Source organism: Arvicola amphibius, chromosome 1 (genome assembly GCF_903992535.2).
Source record: "Arvicola amphibius chromosome 1, mArvAmp1.2, whole genome shotgun sequence".
NCBI lineage: Eukaryota > Metazoa > Chordata > Mammalia > Rodentia > Cricetidae > Arvicola > Arvicola amphibius.
The window spans coordinates 142,244,886-142,257,583 of NC_052047.1; the positions used below are offsets into that span (position 1 = coordinate 142,244,886).

General features: G+C 50.3%; 2 protein-coding genes across 2 annotated transcripts; both read right to left on the reverse strand.

Moving 5' to 3' along the window:
* Window positions 1-2,225: 2,225 nt before the first annotated feature.
* Window positions 2,226-2,669, reverse strand: Sprn (shadow of prion protein). Its single transcript, XM_038319230.1, has one exon. The coding sequence runs from the start codon at window positions 2,667-2,669 to the stop codon at window positions 2,226-2,228; it is 444 nt and encodes a 147-aa protein (XP_038175158.1).
* A 7,850-nt stretch (window positions 2,670-10,519) lies between these two features.
* Window positions 10,520-11,455, reverse strand: LOC119799541 (olfactory receptor 226-like). The gene has a single exon (XM_038309523.1). The coding sequence runs from the start codon at window positions 11,453-11,455 to the stop codon at window positions 10,520-10,522; it is 936 nt and encodes a 311-aa protein (XP_038165451.1).
* Between the last annotated feature and the right edge of the window lie 1,243 nt (window positions 11,456-12,698).

Consider the following 12,698-nt stretch of genomic DNA (forward strand, 5'->3'; position numbering starts at 1 on the left):
GCCTTTTATTTCACAATTAACTCTTCACTGATACATGTGTGCACAGATAGCAACAGGAGGTTTGGAATAGAAAATCCCAGGAATGTCCTCTCCCCTTGTACTTCCAAGCCTGTACCTCAGGAGACCATCTGCTGTAGCTCACCTTTGCACAGGCCAGAGGAGCACTGGAAGGGGATCACATCTAGCCATTGGAACCGTGGTGCCTGCCGGATATGGTACAGAAGAGGTCCCAGCATGGTTGACCTCCGAATACCCATAGGCATCTAAAGGACGTTGCTGCCGGCAGCTTACTGTCAAGAAAGGAAAAGGGAAGGGCTGGTTAATACAGACAGGAGGTGCTGTTGGACCAGCTGGGCTACACCTGCTCAGTACTTCTAGTTTCTTCTGTCCAGTATTGACCCGGCCTTCTTGTAGTTGCCTGAACAAGTGCTTGCACGCTCAGCTGGCTCTCTGCTTCTTGTGGATAGCTGATAACAGGGGCTAGCCTTCCACTGTTGCCCCTTATTGTGGCTGCAGTATGGTAAGCGTCCTGAGATTCTCCCTCAGCATCTTATGGTTCCCGCTGGCGGAGAAGTTATTCAAAGATTTGTGGCTGTGCCAGGTACTAAACACCCTGGAGAAGTCAGGTTGGGGGTGTGCGAAATAATAATTCAAAGGAGATGTTTCCATGATGTCCAGAACCAACACATGGTACCCTGGTACGTGAAGGTCGGATCCACATAGCCCATCCTCATAAGTATTTGACAAGCCGAAGGGGCTCTAGTGGGTCTTTCTATATTAGACTCGGTGGTACCTGCCTTTGAGGCCCTGAGTGGGCTTGGCCCTTAGCTTGCTGGTCTTAGACTTGAGCTTGGTCTGTAAGAGACAGGCTGGCTGTGCCTAAGAGCACCAGCAGTGTAGAGTATGCAGGGAGCTGCATCCTGCAACTTGTTGGTCAAGAAAATGCCTGGCTAGGGTCCTGCCAATAGCCTTGAAACCTGTACATGAACCAGAAATTTGCCAGGCTAGCATTGTGCATACTGACTGAGCCCAGAGACCCGTCACTCCATGGAGCAAGGATGTGCTGGTGGGCAGCAGGGAGCCAGGCTGCCCAAAGGTAGATCCAGGTGAGGACTGCAGCGCATATCTCTGAGACCACCCTGAGATATCAGCTCTGTCCTCAGGATGGATATGAATAGTCAGAAAACTTTCAGTAGTGTTAGCCCAAACTCAACCTACTGAGTCTGGTTTTAGCTTTCCTCTGGCAGCAGTGGGCCTGAAGAACTGTTGCCTTCTCCAATGTGCAGGCTGCCAGCTGCCAGTTGTGCCATATTCCCTTACCTTCCTGCTCCATCTGTTTCCAAAGGAGGAGGTCTCCCAACACAAGATGCTGCTGTCCACTAGCATTATGTGAATCTTGCAGTTTGGGTCAGGTACAAAGACGGCTCCAGCAGGATTGATATTGTGTCCAAGTGACCCTCGCTGTGAACCTTAAAGTTCACAGGAAATGGAATGTGTCCGAATTGGAACCCCTACGCTCAGTGAATCTTAGGGACAGTTAAGTGGTCTTTATGGCCAAGTGGTTCCAAGTGGGGAACGCTTTTGACAGGTCTCTTAGGCAGCCTGTGGGGAAGACACTATCTTGGCCTTGGCAGCATGTTCAAGGAGGACCACAGTGGCTGTCCTGGGATGGGTATTTTCTGCTCTGGATGTTCCTGAGCTGTGACATCATTAGGACCTGCTCTGGGCAGGTGGTTAGCACCTGACATTTCTCACACTGCAGTCCAAGTGAATATTCTCTTCATCAAATTTGTGAAGCCCAGAGGCACATGGTCCATTTCTTCTGCTTCCATGGGTGGCCCAAGGTCTTTTGGGCTTTAGTGGCAGAATCAGACAGGCCCACCTGAGGATGGCCTCTTCCTGGTGGTCAGCATTATTCATACTCTTGCATCCAGGGCAAGCAGACAGGCATAGCCCAGTACTTCCACGGGGGCAGCTCTGGAGAGTGGAGGGCAGCCTGCCTCTCTGGCGGTGGAAGATTGGGAGACCGGGATGGGCAAGAGAGTTGACAGGGACCACAAATTGCAAGAGAGCTTGTGGGTTCAGAATGCTCAGGCCGTCACCTGGGCTGGGGAACCATAGTCATCAAAAGGAAGTGACCCTTTGAGATAGAAAACACTAGGATGATCCCTCGGGCCCCCGCTGACCAGGCAAGAAACCAGATCTGGGATGGAGCTCAGCCCGATCTAGGGCCAAAGCAATTCTAAGGCACCAAGGGTGCCACCTAAAAGCAGGCAGATACGTGGGCTGGGAGTGGACCCAGAGCCCGAAGTCCAGGCCCAGTAGCTGTAGACTCCTCGATCAGTTCCGTTGCCTCCAGTTGCCCCGTTCTCATCGTCCTCCAGGCCTAACTCTCCAGGTCCCGAGGTCCTCCTCCAGCCAGAGCCGGTGGCAAGGCCCGCAGCCACACCTGCTGCAGCCCCTGCAGCTGCCCCTGCAGCCGCCACACGCAGAGAGGAGCCGTAGCGGGGTGCCGGCCGTATGCGCACTCTCGATGCCCCACGCGCGCCTCCGCGTACCCCGCGGGCGCTGCCTCGAGCTCCTCCGCGGCCGCCTTTGGCCGAACAGCTGTCACAGAGGAAGGCGGCGGCCAGCAGCAGAGCCCAGCACGTGGCAGCAGTCCAGTTCATCCTACTGGGCAGAATCTACAAGAAGAGGATGGAAGGGGCTTCAGCTTCTGATAAGGGGTGGCACTTGGTTTAGAACCTGGGCAAGGGGGTATCATGGCCCCGGAATAGGCCCATCTGGTCCTGAGAACACCAACATCAGCCTGAAGGCAGAACGAGCCTCTGATTTGGGGGTAATTTGACAGAGGGCTCCAGGCATTTTGGAGGACAGTGGGCTCAGAGCTGGGGAAGGGACTCTTTTAATCTCCAGCATCAGGACTTTGGTTTGGGGTTCTTGCTATGTAACCAGGTAGAGATGGGGTGGGGTGAAGGGGCTCAACAGCAGGGCGACCGTTTTACTGTTGTGGTAGGGTGGAGATGGGGGTTTGCTGAGCTCCCTCGGTGGGGCTCAGGCCTTGGGGGCGGGGGCACAAATTTCTCCCCACCCCCCGCCCTGCACACCCGTCTCTGGAAGGGCTGGGGATGGATTAGTGTATGGAGGACGCTAGTTTGGAATCGAGAGATCTCAACACACTCATTTTAGGGTTAGAATGGACGGCCTTGTCACTTGCTCTGGTATCCTAGATCTCCTGACGAGTCTTTCAGCCAGAGGCTGCGGCTGCACGCACTGCTGCTGCTGGTGCGGGAGCAGAAGCAAGACCCGCGATTCCTTGCAGCGCAAACAACCAGTGCTGGGCGAAACGCCCGGTAGGCCCGGACTCTAAGTCTTTCCCTTCCCCGCCCCAGCTCCACCCTTCCCAGGTTTGCTCAGGTCAGCTGTCCGGGCAGGTCACTGATCAGGATGGGTTCGGACTGGCTGTGGACCAGCAATCTGAGTGGTGGCTCCATCCTTCTCAGGTCCTCTCTCCCCGCCCCCAACTTCCTCCCTCCCAGCCTCACTGGGTGACTTACTGGTCACAGGCCAAGGTCGGAACAGCGGAACAGCACATAGGGGCCGTGGCCCCAAGCGGAAAGGTGAGGCGGCGAGGACCCTCTTCCTGAAGCAGTGATCACGACTGGATTTTGCTGAAGCCTCCGCCCGAACATTAGGGGCGGGCTGCCGCGGAAGCTCAGCCCCGGGAGACGCTAAGGGAGGAGGTGCGGCAGGCTCAGAAAGGCACAGCCCCAGCCCTTCTGTTGCCCGGCCCCCATCCTAGCTGCGCTGCGTATTGCTTCCTCACACCTCATCTCCCCCATCTTCCAGCCCTGCCCAATCTCTCATTTCCGTATGTCCACTAGCCCCACGACCCAAGACATCCAGTGCGTTCTTGTCCCTGTCGGTCCAGCATCTTTGCTCATGGCCTCTCCTCTGGTTTTCTCTACCTGCCCATCGCATGAATTTCCTACCACCTTTCCCATTCTTCTGATGTAATCCCAGCCCCACCTATTCCTCTTCTCCAGCCGAAAGGACCACTGCGATGTCTTTCTAGTGTGTAGGGTTCACAGTAAACTTTGGAATGTGCCCAGCACCCTGCCAGATGGCCTTCCAGGCAGGAACACACAGTTATGAGTATCCCAACACTGCTGATCTGAACCTTTCCTGACCCTTCTGGAAATAGGCCCCTGGAGAGCCAGCCCTCCTGTGTTTTCAAGCTGACTTTTGCTGTGCCCTCCCTGCCATTGTGGGGTAAGTGTAATCTCAGCTCCAGACAGCCATGAGAGTTTTCATGCGCCCTGGACTTGCTTTCCAAGGCCCAAGATTACAGTCTGAGCTGCTGGGTCAGCCCTGTCCTGGCTGAGGCTTAGTATGGAGCCTCCTGGGAATCTGAGATGGACCCAGTGGGTAGGGGCAGGACCTGGAGAGGAAGGGAAGTGGTCCTTGTAATCTGGGCTCAGCAATACCTGGTTAGTGTATGGAGCGCCTCCCATTGAAGCTAGTGTGCAGTTGAAAGGCCGTTAGCCCAGAGGCTGGCCGATGCCCCCTTTTTTAGCCCAGGCAGGGAGAGCTTCCAGGTGCTCCTTCCTTCCCCACTACATGTTAAAATGTGAAGGACAAATACTATTTGTTAGACAATCAAGGCTGTCTGCAGCACACGAGAATAAAGCCAAGGTATAAAAATAGAACAAAACGGTTTGGGGACCCAGAAGCCCAGAAGAAAACTTAAAACACACACACACACACACACACACACACACACACACGCACACGCACACGCACACGCACACACACACACACGCTCATAATGACCAGAGCAGACGATGTTGATAACTAAGAAAAGGATGCTGTAAAACAGGAACAAAATAGAATAAGACAGGAATAAAATGAAAGAAAATTTCAGATCAAAACATTTTGCTCCCCCCCAAAAGAAGAGAGGGGTTGAGTTTACAAAGGTATCCTATAAAAGATGAAAATGTGAGAGGAAAGGTCACCAGCCCAGGGGTATGGTTTTGGGTTCTGAAACTTGAGGGTTGTTCCAAAAATCAGAGTAGAGAAGAAAGAGGATCAGAGGCACAGTAGGAAACACAGAGGAGAGGCAGCTTCCTACTGGACTAGGCTGCAAGATGTGCACAGAGGCAAGAATAGCATTTAGGACTTGATATTTGAATAGACATGGAAGCTCTTAAAATATTAGCAAAAAATCCTACTGGGCATAGAAAGTGTTATCATAGTCAGAATCTGCCAACACATGCTCCTACTTGTGGACTAAGGAAGAAAATGACCTTCCAGAAGAGGAAGACAAAGCATTTGATTTCGGTCAACACTCCTCTACATTGGTGGGGGAGCCCAGAAAACTAGTCACGCAAGTGAATTATTTACCAGAGAAAGGCTGTCTTAAGCCCTGCAGCAAATATGTATCACCTAGAGCCTTCAGGCATGAACTACCATGTTTGTACTGGGCATAGAATCCAGAGCCTCAGTCATGAACCACCATGTGTGGTTTTGTGATACTGGGGGTAGAATCCAGAGTCTCAGGCATGAACCACCATGTGTGGTTATGTGGTACTGGGGGTAGAATCCAGAACTTTGTGCATGTGAAATGAGCGCTTTACAAAAAGAGCTGCATCCCTTGCCCTAAACTAGTTGTGCTGATTGAAAAAGTATAGAAGAGTTAAACAAACAAACAATACATCAGGGGCTGGAGAGATGGCTCAGTGATTAAAAATGTTTTCCTACTCTCAAAGACTACCAGGCTTGGTTTCTAGCACCCACAGTAGGCGGCTCACAACTACCTGTGAATCTAGTTTCAGGGTGATTGGTGCGCATAAACTTACACAGGCATATACACATCACAAGAAATCTTAAAAATTCACTATAGGAACTGGAGAGATTGCTCAGTGGTTAAGAACATTTGCTGCTCAACCATGAGGACCAGAGCTTAGACCCCAGAACCCACATCAGGCAGCTTACAATTTGTAACTCCGGCTCTGAGAGATCTAACACTTTCTCTTGGCCTCCTTGTACATGTGCACACACATGCATGCACACACATGCATGCACACACACACACCACAAACAAGTCATCATAAGGAAAGTGGGAAAATGTACTGATTTTAAAATAGAGGACAGGAATCTGTCCTTTCAGGGGTCAGTCATATGGAGATCTGAGAAAGATGTTGATCTAAGCTGACCTGCTGCTTTTCTGTGGCAATCTGGGCTCATATCACCCAGCGGGAATGGTGGCTGTGTCCTGTTATGTCTTCATTTTATTATCTTGGTGGTGTTTGCTCAGTAAGCAGAGCTTTTCTCAGTTGCCCTGTGCAGGCTGCAAACTTTCTGCCAGCTGGTCCTAGTTTTCTGTATCTTCAATGCCTGGTAGTGGGGTATGGAAGTCCTTTGGGGATGCAGCCTTTTGAACAGGTTCTACCCTCCAATGCCTGTGATTTCCCATAACTCAGTTCCCTATATAATGATATGCAAGTGCTCCTACCTCGTCTGGGAAGTCTTGCTGCAGCTTCCTTGACTGAAGGCTCTACCCCATAAGTAACTGCCACTTCTCCTTTTGACTTAAAGTGACTCTCTACCACGTAGAACTCTAATCAGCCTTTCCTCTGTGGCTAGACCAGCTCTCCAGGCTGACATTCCATGGTCCAGGCCAACCTTCCTTGGAATTCTTGGAGATGGGATAATGCCAACCCCTTGACTCCTACCGCTGCATCACCTTGCACACGCTGCTTGGGCCCTGTAGTTCCCGATCTGAATTAGACTACAGTTCTGCTTAGTCCTGACAGTGTTCATCAGTGCTGGACTCTTTCTTTCTCCATTCCCCTACGTCTGCTTTTGGGAGTATTCCCAGCGTGGAGATGGTCTTTCTCCATGAGTTGGTGCCTAAGTTATTGCTCTTAGACAACTCCATACTGAAACTCCAGTGCCTGCCTGCTGACCTCTACCAAGGGTGACTATTTTCCAGCTGTTCTTTCCTATCCCTAGAGGCGCCAATTACAGAGTGCTGTCTGTCCATCTTCTCTGGACACTGCTGAGAACATCATTCATTTTTGACTCACATGCTCTTGGAAGATTCCATTTCTTGCCTGGAACTCACTATTTAGATCAGAATAACCTCAAATTCATAGAGACCCACTTGCTTCTGTCTCTCAGGTTCTGGGATTAAAGATGTGCCACCATGTCCAGCTTGGCCTATGAATTTTAATGCCATCACAAGAGTCAGATCTGTTCAGTACTTGTCAGCCCTCTCCAGGATGTCTTTTAGAGGTACTTGTTAGAAGTTGAGTTGTCCCATTTGTATGTTGAATCCTAATTCCAAGCACCTCAGAATGTGGTTGTATTTTATAATAGGATCTTTATGGGAATAACAGGTGCACAATCCAAGGATATTAGGTCATTGTACAGAGACAGGAGGACCACTGTATAAGGGCATGGGAGATAGGGGGCATCCTTACAGCAAGAAAAGGGGCCTCAGAAGACCCCAGTTATTAAGATAAAATGGAAAATAATTTCTGTTGTTTAAACCACTTTGTCTATGGTATTTTAAAAATTTGTGCTAGCAAGTTAATAAAGAATCCAAGAGATTCTAAAGATGACAAGGAAAGACCTGGAACACCCAAGATAACTTCTAGAAGACCAAGGAAGAGGGGCTCATGCAAGATACTAAAGCTTGGGCTGGAGAGCTGGCTCAGCAGTTAGCAGCATTTGCTGCTCTTGCAGAGGACCTTGCTTCAGTTCCCAGCACCCATGTGCTGGCTCACAACCATCTCTATCCCCAGTTCCAGGGGATCTATTGCCCTCTTCTGGTCTCTATGGGCACCAAGCACTCACATGGTGCATATTAACACATGCAGGCAAAGCACTCATACACATGAAATAAAAGTAAATAGATCTTAAAGGTATTAATACATGCAGGCAAAACATTCATAAACATAAAATAAAAGTAAATAAATCTTAAAGGTATTAGGGATCTGCATATGGCAGTAGAAAGGAGCAGTTCAATCTGAGTAAGGGACAGATAGACCAGTGCAGGAGACCCAGGCACCACTCATAGACAGACAGACAGACAGTTCAGGAGACTCAGGTAACTACTTATGGCCAGACAGACAGTTCAGTGCAGGAGACCCAGGGTACCACTCATGGACAAACAGACAGACAGTGCAGGAGACTCAGGGCACTCATGGACAGACAGACCAGTGCAGGAAACCCACAATCATGGACCCCTTGCCCATTGTGTCTCTTCATCTGTATCCCTTGTGATTCTTCTTTTTTGCCGTCTCTGTGTGTGTGTTCATGAGCGTGCAGGTACACACGCATATGCAAGTGCACATGTGTGTGGGTGCATGTGGAGGCCAAAAAAAAAAAACAAAAACAAAAAAAAAAACCTCAGGCTTTTGTTCTTCAGGGACAATCATCTTGTGTTTTTGGGACAGGGTCTCACTGTCCCGGAGCTTGCCAAATAGGCTGAGCTGGCTGACTAGTGAGGCCCAGTCATGTGCCTGTCCCTGCTCCCCCAGCAGCAAGACTACAGGCACGTAGTACCATGCCCGGCCCTGCCTTTTCAATGTGGGTTTTGGGGATTAAATTTATGTGTTTATGTCCGCAAGGCAAGCGCCTTACTAAGCACCCTCATCAGTCCTGGTGTGGTTCTTTTAATAAGCTGGCACACGTAAGCAAATGTTCCCCAGAGTTTAGTGAGCTCCTCTAGGAAATTAGAAGATCCCACGTATAGGATTATGCAAAGCTCCATTGATAACTGTTTCGTGAGAAATAAAGGTAAACCCCTTGGGTTCGGAGCTGGCTTCTGAATTAGGCCGGACTGTCTGGGCATGAAGCTAATGTCTGTGGGAACTGAGAAACCTCCAAGCAGTCAGTGTCAGAGTTGAACTGAATCAGAAGACCCTACCTTGTATTAGCTGCAGAAATGCTTGATTTACGGTAAATGGGGACACTACCCGACACATTTGGTCCCAATGTGCTTTGTGATGATTGATGACTGTGAAAATGAGTTTTTCCCCCCACACAGACAAAGAGCAAAATGAAAATTCTAGAATGGACAAAATGAAAACCAAGCATCCAGAATATTAGACATAGTTGGAGAGAAACTTGGGAACCCGGAAGGCTGGAAGAAAAATGTCCAGAAAAGGGAGTATATAGCTCAGAATGTGAGGAGACAGAGGGGCTATAGTAAGAAAATCTGACACACATGCAGTTTTGGAGCAAATAAAGAGGAGAATAAAGCAGTTGCAACATTTGAGGAAGTTATGCCTGATATGTTTTAAAAAACTGTTGGCAATACAAGCCATGAGTTCTGGAAGCATTACAGACTCAAAGGTGCAAATACAAAGAGAGATACACACTGAAGACAGTTGCAAATCAAACAAGAAAAGCTCAACAATTATAGAACAAGTTATCTATAAAGTATAAACATGGTTGGTGGTGGAGTTCTCGATAGAGAGCAGTTGTTGTAGCAAAAGCATGGTCTGTGTAGTCTCTGCCTGGATCCCAGGCAGAAGGGTGGTCAGGAGTAGAGAGTAGACTAAAATCAGCACCAAAAGTGTGCCTCACACGGATTCCAAAAAGAAGATGATGCAACTGTATTAAAGCAGAAATCAAGCTTTAAGTGTTGAGGCAGACAGATGTGCAGGAGACAGAGGGGTGCTCCCTCATGAAGAAAGGCTACATTTGTGAAACTGACAATATAATCCTAAATATGATGTGACTTCAGAAGTACAAGGTAAAACAGTAAGACACAGCCATAAATGCAACACAGAATATTTACACAGACTTGAAGGATCTGTTAAATTCTCCCAAAGATACACATGAAGCTCATCATTCTAGGTGGCTGTCATGAAGGAAAAGGACAACCACAAAGCCAAGAAAGAACTTGGCCTGGCTAACAATGACAGCCTCCAGGAAGGGAAATGCTTGCATTACTGTGTCTGCCTCATGCCCCCCAAAAGAAAGAAAAGGCAGGCACATGCATGCCATTTACCCACCAGACATACCGAGCTTTGTGCAGAAAGATGTAATAAGCCGTCCTTGTTTCTGAGAAAAGGGAGCATCGGCATGTTCAATAATGCTGTCTGGACTTGCTGGAACCCTTCCACCTGACTAGGAGCTGGGACCTTATGTGATGAAGACCAATCCCAGAGCCCCAGAAGTGGGGTGCTCAAGGCTGGTCAAGGAAAGGACATAAAGTCCAGATCCTAGGTGATCAGGGAAGTGACAGCAGTCAGGGAGCTTTCCTTGGGTTTTGCACTGAGGTTTTTCAGAACAAAGGACTTGCTTGCCTGGGCTGCTAACAAGAACAGCTGACCATGGGTCAGGGCTGAGTTTTCTAGATGAGTCTGTAGGTCTTAGTTACCTCTTTTTATTGTTTGTTGCTGGATAAAGGTCACATTGTGTCCTTGGGTACTCTGAACTGTGGGAAAGGACGGACTTGTGCTCATTGACGAGGAAGAGCCCAGCAGGACCCAGCTACTGGCATTCAGGAGAACCCGGGGGTCTGGAGGAGCTTGGAAAGTGCCTTCCTGATGTCACGGTTCCTCAGACAGTAGATTATAGGGTTCAGCAGGGGAGTCACTACCGAGTAGATCACAGATACCAGCTTGTTGAGGTCGAAGGAGCTTATGGCGTGAGGCCGGGCATACATGAAGGTGGTGGTTGTGTAGAAGATTAAGACCACCACCAAGTGGGAGGCACATGTGGAGAAAGCCTTCCTGCGGCCCGCTCCTCCTGGAATCCTCAGCACAGTGGCAAGGATGCGGGCGTAGGAGATGGAAGTCACTGTCAGAGAGGTTGCGAGGACTGCTAGGGCTGCCACAAAGTCCAACATTTCGATGGCAGTAGTGTCTGAGCAGGAAAGTCGCAGCAGAGGGGAGACATCGCAGAAGAAGTGGTTGAGGGCATTGGGGCCACAGAACCTGAGGCGGGAGATGAGAGCCGTGGACACAAAGGAGGCCAGGAAGCCCCCAAGCCAGGCACTGAGAGCCAGATGCAGGCACAGCCTCGAATCCATAATGACTGGGTAGTGCAGCGGGCGGCAGATGGCCACGTACCGGTCACAGGCCATGGTAGTCAGTAAGAAGCATTCGGAGGAGCCCAGTGAGAGAAAAAGGAACAATTGGGTGAGGCACCCGGAGAAGGAGATGGCTTTTGCCCCTGCCAGGAGGCCAGCCAGCAGCTTGGGCACTGTGACTGTGGTGTAGAGCGTTTCCAGCACAGACAGATTGGCCAGGAAGAAGTACATGGGGATGTGTAGCTGCCAGCTAGCACTTATGGTGCCCACAATGACCACATTCTCTAGGACAGTCACCACATAGATGGTCAGGAACAACCCAAAGAGCAGCCCTTGTAGGTGGCACAGCTCTGGGAAACCCAGAAGAACGAACTCTGTCACCAACGTGTTGCTATGGTTCCTCATGGCCCTTTCTGGCTGGGAGACCACTTCTGAGCACCTTGGAACAGTGGGGACTCAAGTGCCCTGTGTGATGGCCCGGGCCACTGTTCCATTGATCAAAGCTGTTGGAGGCTCTGCAACCCCTGCTAGGGTCTCAAAGGCAAGGGCTGCCACACTGTCCCAGGACCAAGGGACGGCTCTGTGGAGGCTCCCAGGGCTGATCAGCCTTGTTGGCAGGGAGAGGTCAGACAAGTAGAGAGGACTCTCACTGCGTACGCTCAGGATCTGCTGCGGTACTTACCTGTCATATTCAGCGTGAAGCTCACTTTCACGTTTACCAAGAACTAACAGCTGAGCGATGGCTTGGGGTCCGTGAACATCAGCGTGAGCGGGAACACCCCTCTTGCATTTTTGTGAATATGTGCTGCCCTCCTTGACCTGATACACAAGTACACACTTTCCAGGTGTGCACACACACTCCCTTCAGCGATGTGCATGCATACACATGCACACATGTACACACATGCTTATACTATGTAACATGCACACTTTGCCTTAAATGCTGCTCAGAGGTGACAGGGCCTGGATTCTGTCAGAAGACTCAGGTACCTTGCCGAGTTGATGCTGTTTTCTGGGGCCAGGGGATCCCTTAGGCCCTGGGAAGGTCAGACTGAAAGGCTACAGTATCTTCCTGCACCAGCCTCCTGAGTACTGGGGCTACAGGTGTGTGAGTCCGTCTGACTTCACCCCCACATTTGATGCTCTAACACGGCCCAGACTCTGCTTAGCCAGAGTTCATTTTTTTTTTCTCCCAAGGAGCAAACTTACTGTTGAGATTGAGTGGACGGTGCTGTCACCAATCTTCAAGGGAAATAAGCCGTTTGGGACTTTGTGGGGACAGCTCTTCAGCTAGGTGTCTGAGAGCAGATGGGGTGACCTGGAGCAGAAGCCAGGCTGGGGTCCCCTTGTAGTAGTACTTCATGGTTTTCTTGGCCCATCTTGGAAGTGGTGCAGCCCCGGTCCCTGGGTCACATCTGGCACCAGGTTGTCTGGTTCTGGACAGGCAGCGGAGGTTGGTGGACGAGCACAGCCCTAGGCACACTGCACAAGCAGCGCTCGCCGCAGCTGGTTCTTACCTCCCGGGTTGAGCAGATGGCTCTTCTGGTGAGGTGAACTCCCTGGCACCAGGCGGTGGTCCCAGGTGAGTGCCCGAAGCTGTTAGTCTGCACTGGAGCCTGGAGTCTGAGGGAGGCTCCGAAGCTCAAGG